The 18,378-nt window shown below is 36.4% G+C and overlaps 1 protein-coding gene across 2 annotated transcripts in view; it reads right to left on the bottom strand.

Moving 5' to 3' along the window:
- Positions 1-18,378, bottom strand: part of LOC124165796 — a 143,350-nt gene that overhangs the window by 11,457 nt on the left and 113,515 nt on the right. For both annotated transcript variants that reach the window (XM_046543297.1, XM_046543298.1), the window contains exons 11-13: positions 14,463-14,733; positions 13,715-13,908; positions 12,008-12,312 (exon numbers count right to left, since the gene is read on the bottom strand). In XM_046543297.1, the coding sequence (XP_046399253.1) occupies positions 12,008-12,312; positions 13,715-13,908; positions 14,463-14,733 (770 nt within the window). The remainder of the gene's footprint in view (positions 1-12,007; positions 12,313-13,714; positions 13,909-14,462; positions 14,734-18,378) is intronic.

The raw sequence follows: 18,378 nt of genomic DNA, 5'->3' as shown, positions 1-18,378 counted from the left end.
GGTGCTTATACTTATGACGTGGGAAGTCAATGAAGATGACAAATATGCATCGAAAAGTTGGAAAAGATGTTAAAAACCTATTGACCAAGCCTCAAAATAAAGCAGAAGCATGACTAATAACTAGATATACATGTAAATAGCACTTTCAAATACAGTTTATAGCATTTTGTAGCGTCATTCTTTTCTTTTTTCATTAGGCATTATTAGTAGGTGACGGCAAAGTGCGGTGCAACACAGTTATTTGAAAAAATACGGAATAGTTTTAATAATCATGTGGTGGAAAAAAAATAAATTAAGGTATAAAATATATACTAAACTAGCTCACCCCGACCAACTTCGTACCGCCTGATAATCAATGAATGGTTTCACAACACCATTTATAAATCAAGAGCGGTTGTACTGATTTTAATAATTTTTGACTTATTATAAAAAAATAAGTAAAAAATGTACAATCAAGAAAACTACAAAAATAAGTATTACAATGGCTGGTTAGAAAGACATTTTATTTATTCTATATACGTTGGGAGACTTAAACTTGCCCATTCTTGGGACAAGCTTACGCAACGCTAAACCGATGCTTGACTGACGCTAAAAAATCTCGTGAACAGCCCCTAAAGAGGAGCATTAATATGTTATGACTTCTGGCGCGCTATAGTTATAATCGGTTAAGAAAATTGCACCGCGTAAATGTACCCCATGTGTAAACGTACCCCTGTCTACCCTACACATTCGGATCTATTCTATTGAACCAAGCACCTACTGATATATAAGGCAAAACGCAAAATGTCACTATCGTTAGATATAGATCGCTAACGGTCTTTGGTAGCGTTTTAATAACCGTAGTCAAGGTCATAGTCTGAAAAAACCATTCTCAGGAATAAAGGTAAAGAGAGGGAAACGCTTCTATACTCCAAAATTTGTGAACTCGCCGATTTTGCGGCTTTTGACTCGAAGCGTGCGAAAATGGGCTGGCGGGGTCGGTGGTGTAGCTTGTATGGTCTAGTTTTAGTCCCAGTCAATAAGCAGTAAGTGCCGGCAGAGCATTTCAACAGCGCTCGTCACTAAATTTACGAATTTTACTATCAAAAAGGTAAATTTGCTGATTAAACATCATAAAAGTCCAGTCGTCGTGCCTATGTCACATTTATTCACGTACATTACATCAATATCATATTTATCACATTAGCGATTTTTACGTATCACTACAAATAACTCATTGGTCAAGAAGCATACCCGTTGGTGCAGAAAGGGGTTACCAATTTCCTGCCGTTTCTTATCAATCTCTAAGCTCTCATGTTACCGCTAATTCTTTTTTATTTCCTAATTATGTGAAAAAATTTGAGACATATTCTGCATCATCATTAGGATACATCTATGTTGGTAGTTACATATTTATTGGAAAAGTCAATGGTTTTTCATTACAAAAGTAAGCACAATCTTCTACCGTCATCAGCGTATTTTAATGTGCGTCATCCTACTGAGATTTTTTTTTCATTTTTTTATGTTTCGTACGGATAATTTTCTATCACTATTTTGTTAAGAGTCTCCAACTTAATTCAGTATACAAGCTGGTAGTGGTTACATTGACGTGGAAAGGTTCCAGAGCTTGAAAACTTAGGAAATATTTAAAAATACCAAATGGAAGACAGTATATGATCTAGAAAACATTTAGCTGTTAAAGTTGTTTACTGTCAAATAAGTAGGTAATGCATTAGTAATATTTTAAAAATACCAAACAAATTCATAAGTATTAATAATTGTGATATTAAGCAATAATCTTCACAAACTCTGGCGAAACAAGGGGATTATTCAGGAATTTAAAAGGTCCATTTTGTGAGATTTTGAGACCTATCACCCTTTCTACTAGAGTAAGTTTCCTTTACAATCGTTTAGCCACTCTAACTTGGAAAATATTACTAAAATCGCTTCATTTCTTCTACCATTAAAATGCGAAATTTTAGAGTTCAGGTCAACAAGGGGTCCTAACATGACTTATGGTCCTACATACCCATACAAATGTATTTTAGGCGTCAATTTACGGGAAGAATTCTCTTTCACATTCGTTAATAGCGATTAATTTACCCACAGGAGGGGCTCCAAGGCCCCCCAAAGCTTTTATTACTTAGCTTACCATGATGTAACCTTTATGTGATCCGGATGCGTAATACGTCTTTCTAACAAAAAAATTTAGAACGTGTCGTCTTTATTTCAGTAATGGGGTCACAGATGGATACCACTTATTTCTCTCCAATAGTCAGCAAAATATAGCCCGAACTGGAGGAAAAATATCAATGAAGTTCGAAGCTCATGCCCTAGAGACATATGAGTTGGAATAATCAACATATTGGAGTAATTATCAGGGATCCTGACTGTTGAAAACATAAGTGACTTTATTCATCTTATCAATGAACAGGTAACTTTATTTTTTTTAATAGTTTATGTATTTTTAATCGTCATGAACCATATGTTGACATCTGCAATGTTTGATTTCCATTTCTTCAATCAGTTTAAATAATTATCTCCAAACTTCTTTGCAATACTCAGTGATTAGAATTTTTTGGTAAATATTGCTGTGTCCGTAGACGTCCAGCCGCGCTCGTGGCGGCTCGTCAGAGAACAGGACTCACATCATATTTCACGCCGAAGACGCGTTAACGCCGTACCGGTAAACCATGTTTAACACAACCAGCCAGATTACATTACAATTGATGCGTTCCAAGTATAAAAGGGCGAGCACACTGCACTAGAGAGAGACTATCTCAGACGGTTATAAATCCGTTATGTGTTTTGACGTCTCGACTCTGATTTCTCCCATGCTCCCCCCCCCCCCTCTCCTGGTTGTAGCTCGAACGGTCCGCGATTCTGATTTTCAGGGTCCTGTCCTGGTCGCCGTAGGGATGCGACAGTATTTTATTCCAATTAAATTATCAGCATTGCTTAGAAAGCAAACTTCCATTACGGTTAGATGCAGGTATTTTACAAGGCATATAACAGTATTGAAGTATATTATGAAGAATATTTAAATAGTTAATCATCACCTTTTAATTGCAGGGTATGTTTTTATCACGGAGCCTTGATTTTGAAATTTTCACTTTAACCAATTTGATATACTTGTAGTAACTTGAGTTATTATAAACCAAAGCTCCTAAGAAACATCCCATTTTTATCATTGCAATAAATGGAATTAACAGTGACGACGATTTGAATTTCTCGGTGATAACTAACGCCATCTATTACTGTGTATCCGAACAAGGTCGTTAGGCCCACGGATAACACGTGTCGTTAATAATACATAAGAGTAATGCACATGAATTTAATCGAATTGATCATTAATCGGGTAAAACGACCTTATCATAAGGAATAGTTTATATCTCCAATCACTTCGCGCAGCGTGATTGGTTGAATATTTCACCATCCCCTCCAGGACCAACCTTCTTCCTATTGACGAGCATAAATGAAGGGGTAAAGGCTAGAACTCCATCAGTGTGTGGTCCAAGGCGTCGCTTGTGTGACATCGTCTTGCATATGGTGATAAACAATCATCAAAAACAAGCAAATGACCATTGGAGAGAAAGAACCACTGGTTACTATTTGGTTTGGAATCCTACGGTACACTTTATAAATGGAGTGAAACATATCTGCATTCAGGAAGTATTGGCAAATAAGTAAAAATGAAAAAATATTCAAATTTACCAAAAATGTCAAATGCCAAATAATGCCAAAAATGTCAAATAGTAACCAGTGGTTCTTTCTCTCCAATGGTCATTTGCTTGTTTTTGATGATTGTTTTCAGCAGTCAGGATCCCTGATAATTACTCCAATATGTTGATTATTCCAACTCATATGTCTCTAGGGCATGAGCTTCGAACTTCATTGATATTTTTCCTCCAGTTCGGGCTATATTTTGCTGACTATTGGAGAGAAATAAGTGGTATCCATCTGTGACCCCATTACTGAAATAAAGACGACACGTTCTAAATTTTTTTGTTAGAAAGACGTATTACGCATCCGGATCACATAAAGGTTACATCATGGTAAGCTAAGTAATAAAAGCTTTGGGGGGCCTTGGAGCCCCTCCTGTGGGTAAATTAATCGCTATTAACGAATGTGAAAGAGAATTCTTCCCGTAAATTGACGCCTAAAATACATTTGTATGGGTATGTAGGACCATAAGTCATGTTAGGACCCCTTGTTGACCTGAACTCTAAAATTTCGCATTTTAATGGTAGAAGAAATGAAGCGATTTTAGTAATATTTTCCAAGTTAGAGTGGCTAAACGATTGTAAAGGAAACTTACTCTAGTAGAAAGGGTGATAGGTCTCAAAATCTCACAAAATGGACCTTTTAAATTCCTGAATAATCCCCTTGTTTCGCCAGAGTTTGTGAAGATTATTGCTTAATATCACAATTATTAATACTTATGAATTTGTTTGGTATTTTTAAAATATTACTAATGCATTACCTACTTATTTGACAGTAAACAACTTTAACAGCTAAATGTTTTCTAGATCATATACTGTCTTCCATTTGGTATTTTTAAATATTTCCTAAGTTTTCAAGCTCTGGAACCTTTCCACGTCAATGTAACCACTACCAGCTTGTATACTGAATTAAGTTGGAGACTCTTAACAAAATAGTGATAGAAAATTATCCGTACGAAACATAAAAAAATGAAAAAAAAATCTCAGTAGGATGACGCACATTAAAATACGCTGATGACGGTAGAAGATTGTGCTTACTTTTGTAATGAAAAACCATTGACTTTTCCAATAAATATGTAACTACCAACATAGATGTATCCTAATGATGATGCAGAATATGTCTCAAATTTTTTCACATAATTAGGAAATAAAAAAGAATTAGCGGTAACATGAGAGCTTAGAGATTGATAAGAAACGGCAGGAAATTGGTAACCCCTTTCTGCACCAACGGGTATGCTTCTTGACCAATGAGTTATTTGTAGTGATACGTAAAAATCGCTAATGTGATAAATATGATATTGATGTAATGTACGTGAATAAATGTGACATAGGCACGACGACTGGACTTTTATGATGTTTAATCAGCAAATTTACCTTTTTGATAGTAAAATTCGTAAATTTAGTGACGAGCGCTGTTGAAATGCTCTGCCGGCACTTACTGCTTATTGACTGGGACTAAAACTAGACCATACAAGCTACACCACCGACCCCGCCAGCCCATTTTCGCACGCTTCGAGTCAAAAGCCGCAAAATCGGCGAGTTCACAAATTTTGGAGTATAGAAGCGTTTCCCTCTCTTTACCTTTATTCCTGAGAATGGTTTTTTCAGACTATGACCTTGACTACGGTTATTAAAACGCTACCAAAGACCGTTAGCGATCTATATCTAACGATAGTGACATTTTGCGTTTTGCCTTATATATCAGTAGGTGCTTGGTTCAATAGAATAGATCCGAATGTGTAGGGTAGACAGGGGTACGTTTACACATGGGGTACATTTACGCGGTGCAATTTTCTTAACCGATTATAACTATAGCGCGCCAGAAGTCATAACATATTAATGCTCCTCTTTAGGGGCTGTTCACGAGATTTTTTAGCGTCAGTCAAGCATCGGTTTAGCGTTGCGTAAGCTTGTCCCAAGAATGGGCAAGTTTAAGTCTCCCAACGTATATAGAATAAATAAAATGTCTTTCTAACCAGCCATTGTAATACTTATTTTTGTAGTTTTCTTGATTGTACATTTTTTACTTATTTTTTTATAATAAGTCAAAAATTATTAAAATCAGTACAACCGCTCTTGATTTATAAATGGTGTTGTGAAACCATTCATTGATTATCAGGCGGTACGAAGTTGGTCGGGGTGAGCTAGTTTAGTATATATTTTATACCTTAATTTATTTTTTTTCCACCACATGATTATTAAAACTATTCCGTATTTTTTCAAATAACTGTGTTGCACCGCACTTTGCCGTCACCTACTAATAATGCCTAATGAAAAAAGAAAAGAATGACGCTACAAAATGCTATAAACTGTATTTGAAAGTGCTATTTACATGTATATCTAGTTATTAGTCATGCTTCTGCTTTATTTTGAGGCTTGGTCAATAGGTTTTTAACATCTTTTCCAACTTTTCGATGCATATTTGTCATCTTCATTGACTTCCCACGTCATAAGTATAAGCACCCGAGTTTGAAGCAATATTGTGAGGTAATGGTTCGTTTAAATTTATTTATTTTTCAATAATAATCCTCATCCAATATAAAAAACACTTCTATTTCCACAATTAAAGGCATAACTGGATATATAGTTACGGAGTCATGACGCCTGTGATACCACCTTCCCCTAAATCCGTCATTGGGAAAAGTTGCAGAAATAGTTGCAGAAATAGTATGAAAGGAAAGGAAATAGAAAAATCTCATCTAGAATACCTCAAATAAAATATAAATGTACCTTTTCCATGCGATGTTTCGCGGAAATGGGTGGAATAGCATATGAGTTATTTATGAGCGTTGTAAACATTGAGATTCAACTTCGCGTTGATTATGAGTGAAATATACAGAATTTTACGGGTTGAGAGGAAGATCTCTATAATTTATTGCTATAATAATCAATGAAATAATTAATGAGATCTGCTTCTTCAACATAAAATAATATAGATAATGGAAGAGAGAATCGAAGTTCTTAAATCTCATTGCTCATTATGACGTTAATTCATTCTCTTCCTTTTGTTTTGGAAGGATGGGAATCACCCCCACTACCACGACCGGTACCTCTTACATGACCACCACCTCATACCATCACCAACACTGCAAGCTCCTCCTATTCATTTGAAAGGGTTTATTTTCTTTTTCGTTATGAAATATATGATAATGTATCTAAAATATCAAACATCTGATATTTTGTCTATCCATTTATTCTGGCAGCGATTACTAAGGAGAAGATTTCAAGATGTACTGGAAAATTTCACCTTCCTCAAGAAGTAAGAGTTGAAGGAGGGGGTGAAGTATCGGATGGAGAGGATTAGTACCCGATACGGGGAGGGGTTGTTGACCCTAATTAACTATGGTGGAGGAGAGAGAAAAATTTACTATCCTCGGATGTTCGTGATGACTGAAGGGGGAGTATGTTTTTACAAATTTAAACGAGGATGAAAAGTTTTATTCATGTAAATTAATAAAAAAACGTTACAAATAGAATAAAAATGTATTATTTCTTTTTTAATTTATTTACCCAGATCATTGACCATGAAGTCGGATGAATGAGAACTTTAATATATATAACTATATACTTTAATATATAGAACCATAATATATTTTAACCAAAATTTTAAATGGAAGTCTCACATAAATAAAAAGAAATCAAAAATTATTTCTATTGTCAGAAAATTCTATTTCCTCATATACCTATGCCCTGAATCAGTGTTAAGAATGGTATACTATGCTCTTGTTAATTCAAGATTGCAATATGGAATACCCTGCTGGGGTGGAGCATATCTTACCAACATTAAACCATTGATAGTGGTGTAAAAAAAGGGTTATCAGGGTTACAACGCGATCGTATAGGAAAAGCCACTCATTCCCTCTTTTCAGAAAATTAGATATCCTCCCATTAAGGCATTAAAGTCCTTAGAGTTTTCTATAACCGTAGCGATGAAAAGGCCAGACCACAAACTTATTACATCAAATCTTGGAGAAAATTTAATATATAGACAGTCATATCAATACTTGGGGTCAAAATTATATAGTGTGTTACCAAAAAATGTTGCAAAGAGGGAGAAGATATGAGGTTTTACATCCGCAGCTAAACAATGGCTTATGCAGTATGAGGAAGTAGAGTTTCTGCTAAAAAAGTGGTGTAAAACGTTTTCAATTAAAGGTATATTGTTATCTATGTGTAAATTACTGTAAATTTAAATAATATAATATTTAGTGAAATAAATGGATACGTCCCCGATTGTTTTACATATTTAGAAAAACTGTGGATTCCTATATAGGCGCAGCTATAAATTTAAGTTGTATTCCGAAAGTGGGGCCACTGATGTCGTTTTCTCTCTTGATTGAGGGTCACTATAGCGGAACGTATTGCGAGCAGAATTCTCATGCTTTATTGAAGATTAATGTATTTCGAAGATTTTAGACATTCGCGTGTGGTGTAGTCCCACTTTCTCCGTGATGTACTGCAGAGAAAGTGTTTATATTTTTTAAGCTAAATTGAATTTTTATTTCTGTGAAAGAGTAAGCTTTTCAAGCCTTTGGGGATAATGAGGTCCGCGGCTGAGTGACCAAAGCAGCAAGAGCTATCGGTACACCCAAGACACATTTGATAGGCATCGATTGAGGGAAAAAGATAAATGCCTCTTGTAATGTTCCGTTTTCCTCTAAGTAACCTGTTTCTCTGTTAACTATTGTGTTCATTTGTATGGGCTTACCGGAAACACACCATGGGTATCGCCAATAATTTTTTCTCAAGAAATTAAGAAAATGTGCCCAAAATATAGGTTAGTTCTTCGAGACTTTATTACATTCCCTACGGATAAGTGTTTCTCGCAAAGAGCACGATATAAGTTCCTCTTTTCAACCTATCATATAGCATAGGCATCAGGTAATAGAGCAGTGGGGGAGCGAGGGGGGGGGGGTTTGGGGGATAAACCCCCCCCCCCAGAGCTCAGAGAAATGTTTAAGTTTAAAGCATACATTTATCTATGGAAATGTGGAAAATATTTAAGCTAGATGAGGCTGTGATGTCATGTGCCAGCTTTGGCGTGCACTTTTGGAGTCTTACGGGTTGAATACGTAAAAAATAATAATTGATTCATGTTTTACGTTGAAGGAGAAACATTTTTTGTGATAACTATTTAAACGCTAAATCTTCAAATAAGATACCCTTGTACCCTTACTATGGACCCTGAATGAGTATAAGGAAATTTTATGGTTGTATTCGAAGGATAATAAAATGATAACAGCATTACCGTTTAAAGCGAAAATTTATCTATTCAAATGTGGAAGATATGAAAGGATTTATTTGTTCCCTCAGAGGAGAGAAATTTTCCAAGTTCAAATTTAACTTGAATTCGATTTTTGGACACTTAGGGCTGGGGCTAGAAGGAATGCGTGAAATGTCACGATGCATACAAATGCAGTAAGCGGGAACGTGGTCAAGGCTAATGCAACGTGCATGGGATGGGAGGTTTACCTAAGTGAAAGCGAATGTCTAGGTAGCGTAATGAGGAAGAGATGTGACCTAGATAATGATACATCGATCCGCAGCAAAATCGCTAGGAGAATTATCGCAACAAGGGGAAGTTTAGAGAAAGCTTAGAACCGGTTCTCTGCGCAAAGTCGCTAAATTACTTCTACTAAAAAGCACTCGATGAACGATTTACTATCAGAAATTCTGGTCTTCTTTGCAGAAAAATGTGGTTTATCGCAGTGAATTGCCAAAAAATTTAATTCCCGTTCTAGCACGAGGCTGTAGTGGGACGAGTGAGCAAGTAGCGCCAGTGGCAAAAATGATGAACTAATCGGACAGTAAGGGGACGTTGAGCCAATATGGGAGAGGTAGGAAGATGCCGGGGGCTGGTATAGACTAAGAATATATATAGGTACAGCTGAGCACTGATTATTATGCCACATTGGATAAATCATTCTTTGAATTAGCAGTCTATTAGTCCCCCAAAAATTTCTCCCCCTTGTACCCTATTCTCCCTCAGCAACCCTGCTCATATCCTGCCTTCCTGCTACTACATATGTGTCTCTTGCAGACAGTAGCCAGTCAGTGAAATTGCTACCATTTGCTCTACATAAGGTTTAGCTGAATTTTTCCCCCCAAAAAAAGTTTTCTTCCAACAGAAAATTGAAGAGGGCCATTCAGTAATACCCAAAATTCCAATAATTAAAAGAATACAGTGCATAGAAGAAAAAGGTTGGTCACAAAATATATTCTCCATTCAGACATTCTCTCCCAAAAAAGGAAGGAAAAAAAATTTAAAAAAGGAAGTCAAAAGTTTCCACCAATTTTTCATGAGTTGGTGATGCAATTAGAGTCCTGGTTCATTCACTCATTCAGGGAAAATCTTGCACTGGGGAAGGGAAAAGAGGTTAGAAAACAACAAACCAGGATAGGCCAATGTAAGGAGGAGAGGAGTAGCTAAGAAGAGGTGAGCTACTTGGCAGTAGCTCATTACGTCACCAATTTTTCTGCAAAAGGGCTATGACTCCTATGCTATGAAAAATTCCTCAAGAGAAGTAAGCGGCCTATTGAAAAGTGGAAATAAACCACTCTATGGATTTTTCCAACTCTCACACATTCAATTTTGATCGAAAATTGGTGAAAGAACCTATTAAATACATGACAACATTTAATAACAGCGGGTCTCTTGAATTATTTTCATTCCCTGCACAGGAAAATAATTAGGTACCCATTTTCGATTGGTCTGACCTTGGCTTATTTACTTGAAGAGCGGGCGACAGATCTTGCAACTATGCAGGAGCTATTTTATTGTCTCTAAAGAGAGATAAGTGAACATCAGAATTAGTTTTGCATTGGGGGATTGAACTTAATGTCAGAAAAAATACAGCTGCATATTAACCACATTGGCATGAATTGTAGGGATCTATTCGGCAAGGTCATGATATGGTGAAACCTCAACATTTTCTTGAGCAGGGTGGTTCAACTTCAACAAATCTCAAATTCTATGAATTAAATAAGACACAGCAATATTTCCACTGAATTTATTTCTGCACGGCTCATTTCGTTGCTACAACAAAATTCTCATGTGCACCATGTTCTGCATATGATACACTGGAGAATGTTGTTGTAACAACAAAATTTGTCATGAAAATAAAAATAAAATAAATAATGAAATGTCTTGAAGTGGAAATATTGCGATATCTCATTCAACTGATATTAAAAACTTCCACCACACTGTGCCACATATCATACAAGATACCACTCAAAACTTTATGATGGCAATGTTTGTACATAATTGTTTTAAATCCTAACATTAAAAGTTGAGTAGGGGTGTAATTACACCATTGTTGTGACTTAAGCATTTTTGTAAGGCCTTACGGAACCGGGCCTTTGGGATTAAAAACTATGACTCAGATTTTGCTATTCAGAACACCTAAGAATCTTGTATGATGAGAGCAGGCACGCATCAATAAAATTTGTTTTGGGAAGGGCCTGAGTTGTACGTGGGTTTCTAGCACTGGATTTTTTTCTTAATTCTCAATCGCCGGAAAACCATTAATTTCATTAAATAAGCTGTAAATTTTGTTTGAATAGTATGTACTGATATTCAGTGGTGCAGCGAGGGGGGGGGTTTTGGGGGATAAAACTCCCTCCAGAGCTCAGAGAATTTTTAACGTTTAATCCATTTTACTTAATGGATTAGTATTACTTATAGAATAGTACCTATTAGGATTAATCAAATATCCCTCAGAAAGCCGTAAAACTCACCATTTTGAACCATTAATCTTAAAATTTTTCTGGAGGACACCCCCACAACTCCCACTTACCCTTGCGGGTATACAACACCCCCACACCCCTAAGTATTAGTTGCGCCTAAAACCCCCCCTTGCCTTAATTCTTAGCTGTGCCCCTGCTGATATTTACAGCCATCATTAGTTTTTACTGAAACGGTGGTAATTTGGTTTCCATTGGGGATTGTTTCCAAAATCCAGCTGGTTCTTCAAAAAATTCATATCCCATCATTTTTAGCAAAATTTGAAAATTAGACCCTGATCTCAGTCCACAACTTATTGCGGTTAACCAAGAGTCAATAGGAGCCTTGGGGCTAATTGTCTCTTCAGGGGATGTATGGCCGGCAGTCACCAAAAGGGAAAACATTTTGGTCATGGGTGAAGCCCCCAAAACTCACCCCTTAGCTACGTGCCTGGATTAGAGAATAACGTTTCTATCATGATTTAAAAACACTTACTGCCATGGGAACAGCCAGGGATTTTGACAGGGGAGCTTGGGGTAAGAAACAAAGATATAAGGGTGAAAAATTTCACCAGTGAACTTACCTCTCATCACCTCAATGGAGTACAAAGAGTCGTCAGCCAGATTTTGTACAACGTCATCAGTTAAAATAACATGTACACCAGAGGGCCCCTGCACAAAAACATCATGAAGTCTCCCATAAGCAATTCCGGCAAGTCTAGCAACCTTTCCTGCAAGTTCACGACAAGAAGCGTTCTCCAGATAGATGGCATGATAAACAGGAACGGAGCCTGGTGCTCTACCACATCCCTCGCCCCCTTCAACAGATGAATCATTCTCTGCTCCAGTCCCCAGACACATGTAGAGAGTCAGCCGAGGAGCAATGGTTCTGAAAATTCAAATTAGACCTTATTTTAAAAAAAAATCCAAATATTTAGCTGCCAAAAATTTAGGCAAGTATAACAACAGTGATTTTTCACAAAGCATTTTGATGACTAACTGAACATATTTTTCATTGGCAAAATTTAGAGATGGGTGAAATCGATTAGACATTAGAATCAATTATCGACTAATTAAATGTCTCACACCCAGTGAGAAATGGGTGGTGGAATCCACATGGAACCCACGTGGAATCCACGTTGAGTGGTGGATATTTGGTGGTGGTGGATATTGAGTGGTTGGACCCACGTGGAATCCACGTTGATTTCAAGTGGATTTGTGGTGATTATCATAAAATGTTAAACAGAATTTCTAATTTGTGGAACTTAACTCTCTGGTGACATTGCGTCATTTATCATCCTGAAACCACGCTAGTTATGTGAAAATGTATCGCACATTCTATTTTTATATAATTCCTGGAAAGGCAGCCATGAGAGCACATGAAAAATTGTAGACACATATATAGAAGGTTTAGATATAGGGTGGTTGAGGTTTTAATGGTTTTAGGACAGCACCAACTGCTGTTTTAATTTTTCCACCAAATTTCCACGTGGGTTCCACGTTGATTCCACGACCAAAAACACGTGGTATCCACGTTAATTCTCCACGTGGGTTCCACGTGGATTCCACCACCCATTTCTCACTGGGCAACATCTGAAAATGATTCATAAAATATTTTTCCCATTTTTCAATGTGAGCTGAATTATTACATTCTGTACATCCATCTATAACACGACAATGATGGAATAAATTGAGTTTGACACCTTGACAGCCTATTAAATTGAAATGAGTTCAAATAGTTCTCTTCCGAGCACTTAATTTATTTTTATAACCTTGTTCAGTATAATGAGTTTTAATGATTCAAACTTGTTAAATCATTCCTTGTTAATTGCACTTTCAAATTTTAGTTGACATATAAAAAATATTATCAATGAATGAGCATAGGTTTTGGGAAAGCAAGTTTACTGCTATATTCACCAGGCCATATATTAAAGACAACCTGTGAATTTCCTCTGTGATCATATAATATCAGAAACACTTCATTATTTATTGGAATTTGAGTTGCACATAATTTGTAAAATTACAATGCAAAAGTAATGCTGTTAATGCAGACAAAAAACTCGTTAAGCATGTAATACACAGATCATGCAGCAAATTGATAAAAATGCAATGGGAAAATGAAACGTAGTGGTGTCCTTAGTGATAAATTAGAAAATGAAGGTAAAAAACACTCATAATATTCTAATAACTGTAGTAATAATGTAAAGTTAATACTGCTCATGATGATAATCTTAATTGTCTAAAATATCACCATAAACCTTTTACAGTTTTTAGATCAATTTCCACCTTACTTTGAATGGAGAGCATTGAACAGTCTAATTCCATCAGCTAAACCACATATTTGTATTAGGTCATCTCTGGAAAGTCTCAAGATGTCTGCTCCAGAAAAAGAAGCAAAGGTATGAAGATAGGGGGAGAATCGGTGGGAACGAAGCCACTGTGCAGTAGCCACAGCGGAAGCATCACTGCTCAGTGGTACATGGACCTGGAAAAATAATAAGTCACCAAATTAATCTACTGCATAAAAAGACTTGAAATATTCCAGAATAAATGAGATAATTGCATCCTTCGTTGTCATTTTAACTTCTCCACCAGTTGCTCATTGAGCCTGCATAGGTGGTAGATTCAATATAACCTACAGTCCATTTATTCCGTTGAATCTTGAATTGATGAATTCAGTGAGATTCAACCAAACCTTAGAATCCCTACTCCTTCCCTAATTTGTATTCACATTTTCTAATCAGGGACCACATTCTGAATTTTGGCAGTTCCCACCAATCTCTAAGGGCTTTTCCATCTACTGACTGGAAACCATACCATACAAAGTTGAACACTTATAACAATTAAAGTAATAACAATAAGTGCATTAAAAGCAGTGTAAAGAAGACTTCAATAAAGTAAAAATTTTAAGTTTCTAATTAAAAGTATATGAATTATAAACTATTTGTCTATGAACATTTATCTTATGTATACATGATCTTGCCAGTGGCAGCGAGGCGAACTGAATTACTTAATGACATTACTTAATGAACAACTTACACCGAAGTCTTCCATGCCAACATCAGATAGCCCATCTTGTCCAGCAGATACGACGACACCAGCACACGGAGTTGCTAATGCTGATGATGCCACGCTAGTAGCCAAAGGGGGTTGATGATGAGCAGTAATGTGATCAGGAATGACTGGCAAAGGAGCTGCCGCTGCTGAGATGGGCCCAGCGATTGCAAGTGGTGGCATTGGCAAACATCTCCCCCCTGGTGACCGGCTGCCCTCCTCTTTCACGACTCCAGGCGATGATATCACATTATGGCTGCAAAATTTTAGAATTGTGTCAAAAAGAGAACTTTGGTGACAATGCCAATCTCAAGGACATGGCTATTCCCACATTTTAATCAGGAGTGGATTAACACTAGAAGGACCAGGATCATAATGGCTACCTACAAGGACCTTTACCCATCATTTTGACAGGGAGTAATTATTTTAAATATTTCTTCGTTTACGTTAAAATTAATGGATGATTTCATTAAATATAAACTTTTCCTTTATTCATCACAACAACTAATTGATTTTATACAAATAATTTAACAATAAAAATTTAAAATGAACAGCGGTCAAGTGGCTACTGCCTCCCCTGCCCAAGCCCACCACAGGCCACTCAGTAGGGCAGACACACATGCTGTTTGTTTCCATTCAAAATGTAATGAGGAATGTTAAATGAATAAATGTGCCAACTAAAATGTCAAAACGACCAGAAAAAATACCGTGTAGGTAGTGATTTCCTGAATAAAATACAAGTTACCATTACAAATAAAATATAAAATGCTTAACCCGTTATTTTGACAGGCATGATCTTTTAAGGTAGACAGGTGGTACAACTCTATTTCTATGAGAAAAATATTAAATTATATTTAAACAAAATATGTACCAGAAAAAATAATAATAACATCAGAAAAATTTTGACAATAGGAAAAAAAATCTAGGCAATACGATCAAGTCAGTAGAGGTTACTTGTCAAAATGTCAGGTCTGGTTCTTCTAGTGTTAAGGACGTTGTTTTGGGATAGAGTTTCATTACTTTCCCTCTGCCCCTAGTGGTATCCAATAACTCTCAGCAATAATGCATCTGAGGTCTGATATGCATAAGTAGACCAGTGGCTTTTCGATGTTTATCCATTATTTTTAACTATTGTTTACGAGCTATATCAATAAAAACTTGCATTGGAGAGCCAACTTAGAGACCCACTTCTTGAAGTTTTCCATGAATGCTGAATTGATCCATAACTGATTTTAATAAGCTTAAGTTAAGAGGCACAAGCCATATTACACCCAGCTCACACACTATGAGCGTACTACATGGAAAGAAAAAGAATTGATCCTTATTGATTTGATGTTAAAATTATAGATATTTGACCTGATTGGCCATACTTTTATAAATTTGTTGCATGATAGCTTACTATAATAGTTTTTTTTTTGTTGTGATTGCTGATGACTTTTCCCTGAAATACGTATCTGATTATCTTGGAAGTCTTTTAAGTCTTTTAATACCATTTTTCTTCCTTATCTTAGAAAATAAATGTTATCAGCCCCTTTCAAAAAGGCTGTTGGAGGTTAATTTTTCTTAATTTTGAGATGGGTCAAATAGCAGATTTCTCAAATTAAAATATTAAATCATTGCTCGAATATTCGAATACCTCGAATACTAGAATTTCGCAAAGCATATTAAACATATGTTTCTTCTTCTTTCCCCCTTGATGAATGTATTAATAAAAAGGTATACAGTGGAACCTCGATCTATCGTTTTTCAAGGGGATGGACGAAAAAAACGATGAATGCGGGAATGTTTGACTAGGTTGCCTATGCAGTAGGAAACCCAGGATTTTGGCGAGTAATTGTGATTTCCTTTAAAGGATTCAAACAGGAATTTGGCTAATTAATGGAATATTTTAATTTTATGGAAACAATTTGGGCATATAGTATATTCAACTAACATCTCTCTCAAATATCCTAAGGGGACGCACCACCTCGCGAAAAAATGATTTCATGCCGCCTCGGCATTTACACTGCTACGATGGATTTCCGTCTGATGTATACATTCTTATCTACCAAACGCCACTTCAGCGGCATGCCCATCTGATATTCGGCTTTATCCAACTTCTTATTTTCAACAGGTAGCTCGCTTTACCCCCACTCCTGCTGTCAAGTGCTAGCGAACAATCCGAGGCGTTTTGCAAATTACAGGTGCTTCTCCACCGGATTTTCTTCAATTATTTTGAGTCCATCTTTGGAAGTTCTCACGAGATAAGCAGATGAATTCGAATCGCTAGCGAGGAGAAACGAAATACCCTGATGAAAATATCCCTTCGACTGTGACAATAGACATTTATAGCATAACTCATAAATTGTAACTTGATATATGTTAAAAAAAAAAAAAAATACCGCATCAACTTCCGAGAAGCTCAGCTGCGAGGACATCGAGTTTCGCCAGAATGCTAAGTCTCCGTCGTATTTGTACATTTATTTCCTTGCGTAAAATGCTTAAATAAAGTCAGAAATACGTCGTGTTTGGTCTTATTCTTTTTTTAAATATGCGCACATTACTAATATTTCAATCCAATAAAGGTGTAATATCAATTGCCAAAAGTCATTGTTAGACACCTTTAGAGCTAATAGATGACTCATGCAGCAGTTGACCTCCAGAAATGGGGAACTTCGAAGCAGGCAGGCAGAAAAAGGTCAGTGGGGAGAAAGAGGGAAGGGTGAAACATGCTTCTTTTATTCTCTTGTAACCAGATATTTTCTTTTGAAGATTTTCATTTATGGTCTTCGTAATAGGAGCCCTGCAAGAGCTGGTGCTTTGTTTGATTTCGGAGAGGAGGAAAGCATCCGAGGAGGGACCGAGGGCTGATGGATGGAGGGGGTAGCAGATTTAGGGAATTGTGCAACGTAGTTACTATCCCACGGCACTGAGGTTCTCCTGGTGGGGGAAACCGGGGATTTTAGGATTTTTTCACCCGATCATTTTCGTTTCCCCACGTCGAACTCTTTTCACCGCTCTAATCCGCGAATTTGATGTAGTACGTCAACTTCCCTATAATGGTGCTGCATGCACTAAACGACTAGAGTTCTCTACATTTTTCCGAGTCAACTACCGACGATGTGCATGCGACAGTGTATGATGCGAAATTCAAAGTATTCGAGGTATTCGAGATGGTACCTTTAGCATAATTTTTCGAGATCTCGAATATCGAATACTTTCTTGTATTCGAGTATTCGCGGATGTTATTTGCACATCTCTAGTTAATTTGCATGAAAGCTCATTTGAAGTTGGTTATGTTTTGACGTAGTATAGGCCTATAAGTACATTTACAGGCTTTTTTTATTTCAGCCAAATCAATGCGCGGAATGCCCTTAATATCTTACGTATAGACTAGCTTATAGGAGTTTATTTATTTTAGTACTATTAAAATTGTATTGGTTTTCATGTAAATAAATTCAAGTGTTAGTTGTTAGCAATAGGTTTCCAGAACCTTTTTTAGTCTTTTTTACATTTTAGGCTCTTGAAATTATAAGCCTATGTAAGAATGATTGTAAATAAGTCTTTAAACATTCAAATGTTATATTATTGGAAAAATTAAGCTTAATTTAATACTTAGGAAAATAATTATTGCCGTTAAAATATGAATCAAGATAGTGTTTGGTTTCCAGAATCATCAACGCCGTTGATGTCATGAAGTTTCCATTCTGTAAACACATGTTTGTGCAGAAGGCTTTCCTATAATTTCTACCCGGAGTACCGTAGTACATAATTGCATACATATGTGCAACGGATATCACAAGTGTAGTAAATCACACTGTACATCATGGTGGTGAAATGAAGAGATTCTGTTGCGTTGGTGTGAGGCTATTATTTCAGAATGTGTCTTCTGTTTAAAATTTTAAGTTATTACCTGCTACAT

The sequence above is a fragment of the Ischnura elegans genome, chromosome 9 (genome assembly GCF_921293095.1).
Source record: "Ischnura elegans chromosome 9, ioIscEleg1.1, whole genome shotgun sequence".
In the NCBI taxonomy this organism is placed as follows: Eukaryota; Metazoa; Arthropoda; class Insecta; order Odonata; family Coenagrionidae; genus Ischnura; species Ischnura elegans.
The sequence above is the reverse complement of the archived record's forward strand: the minus strand, read 5'-3'. Positions and strand labels throughout refer to the sequence as shown.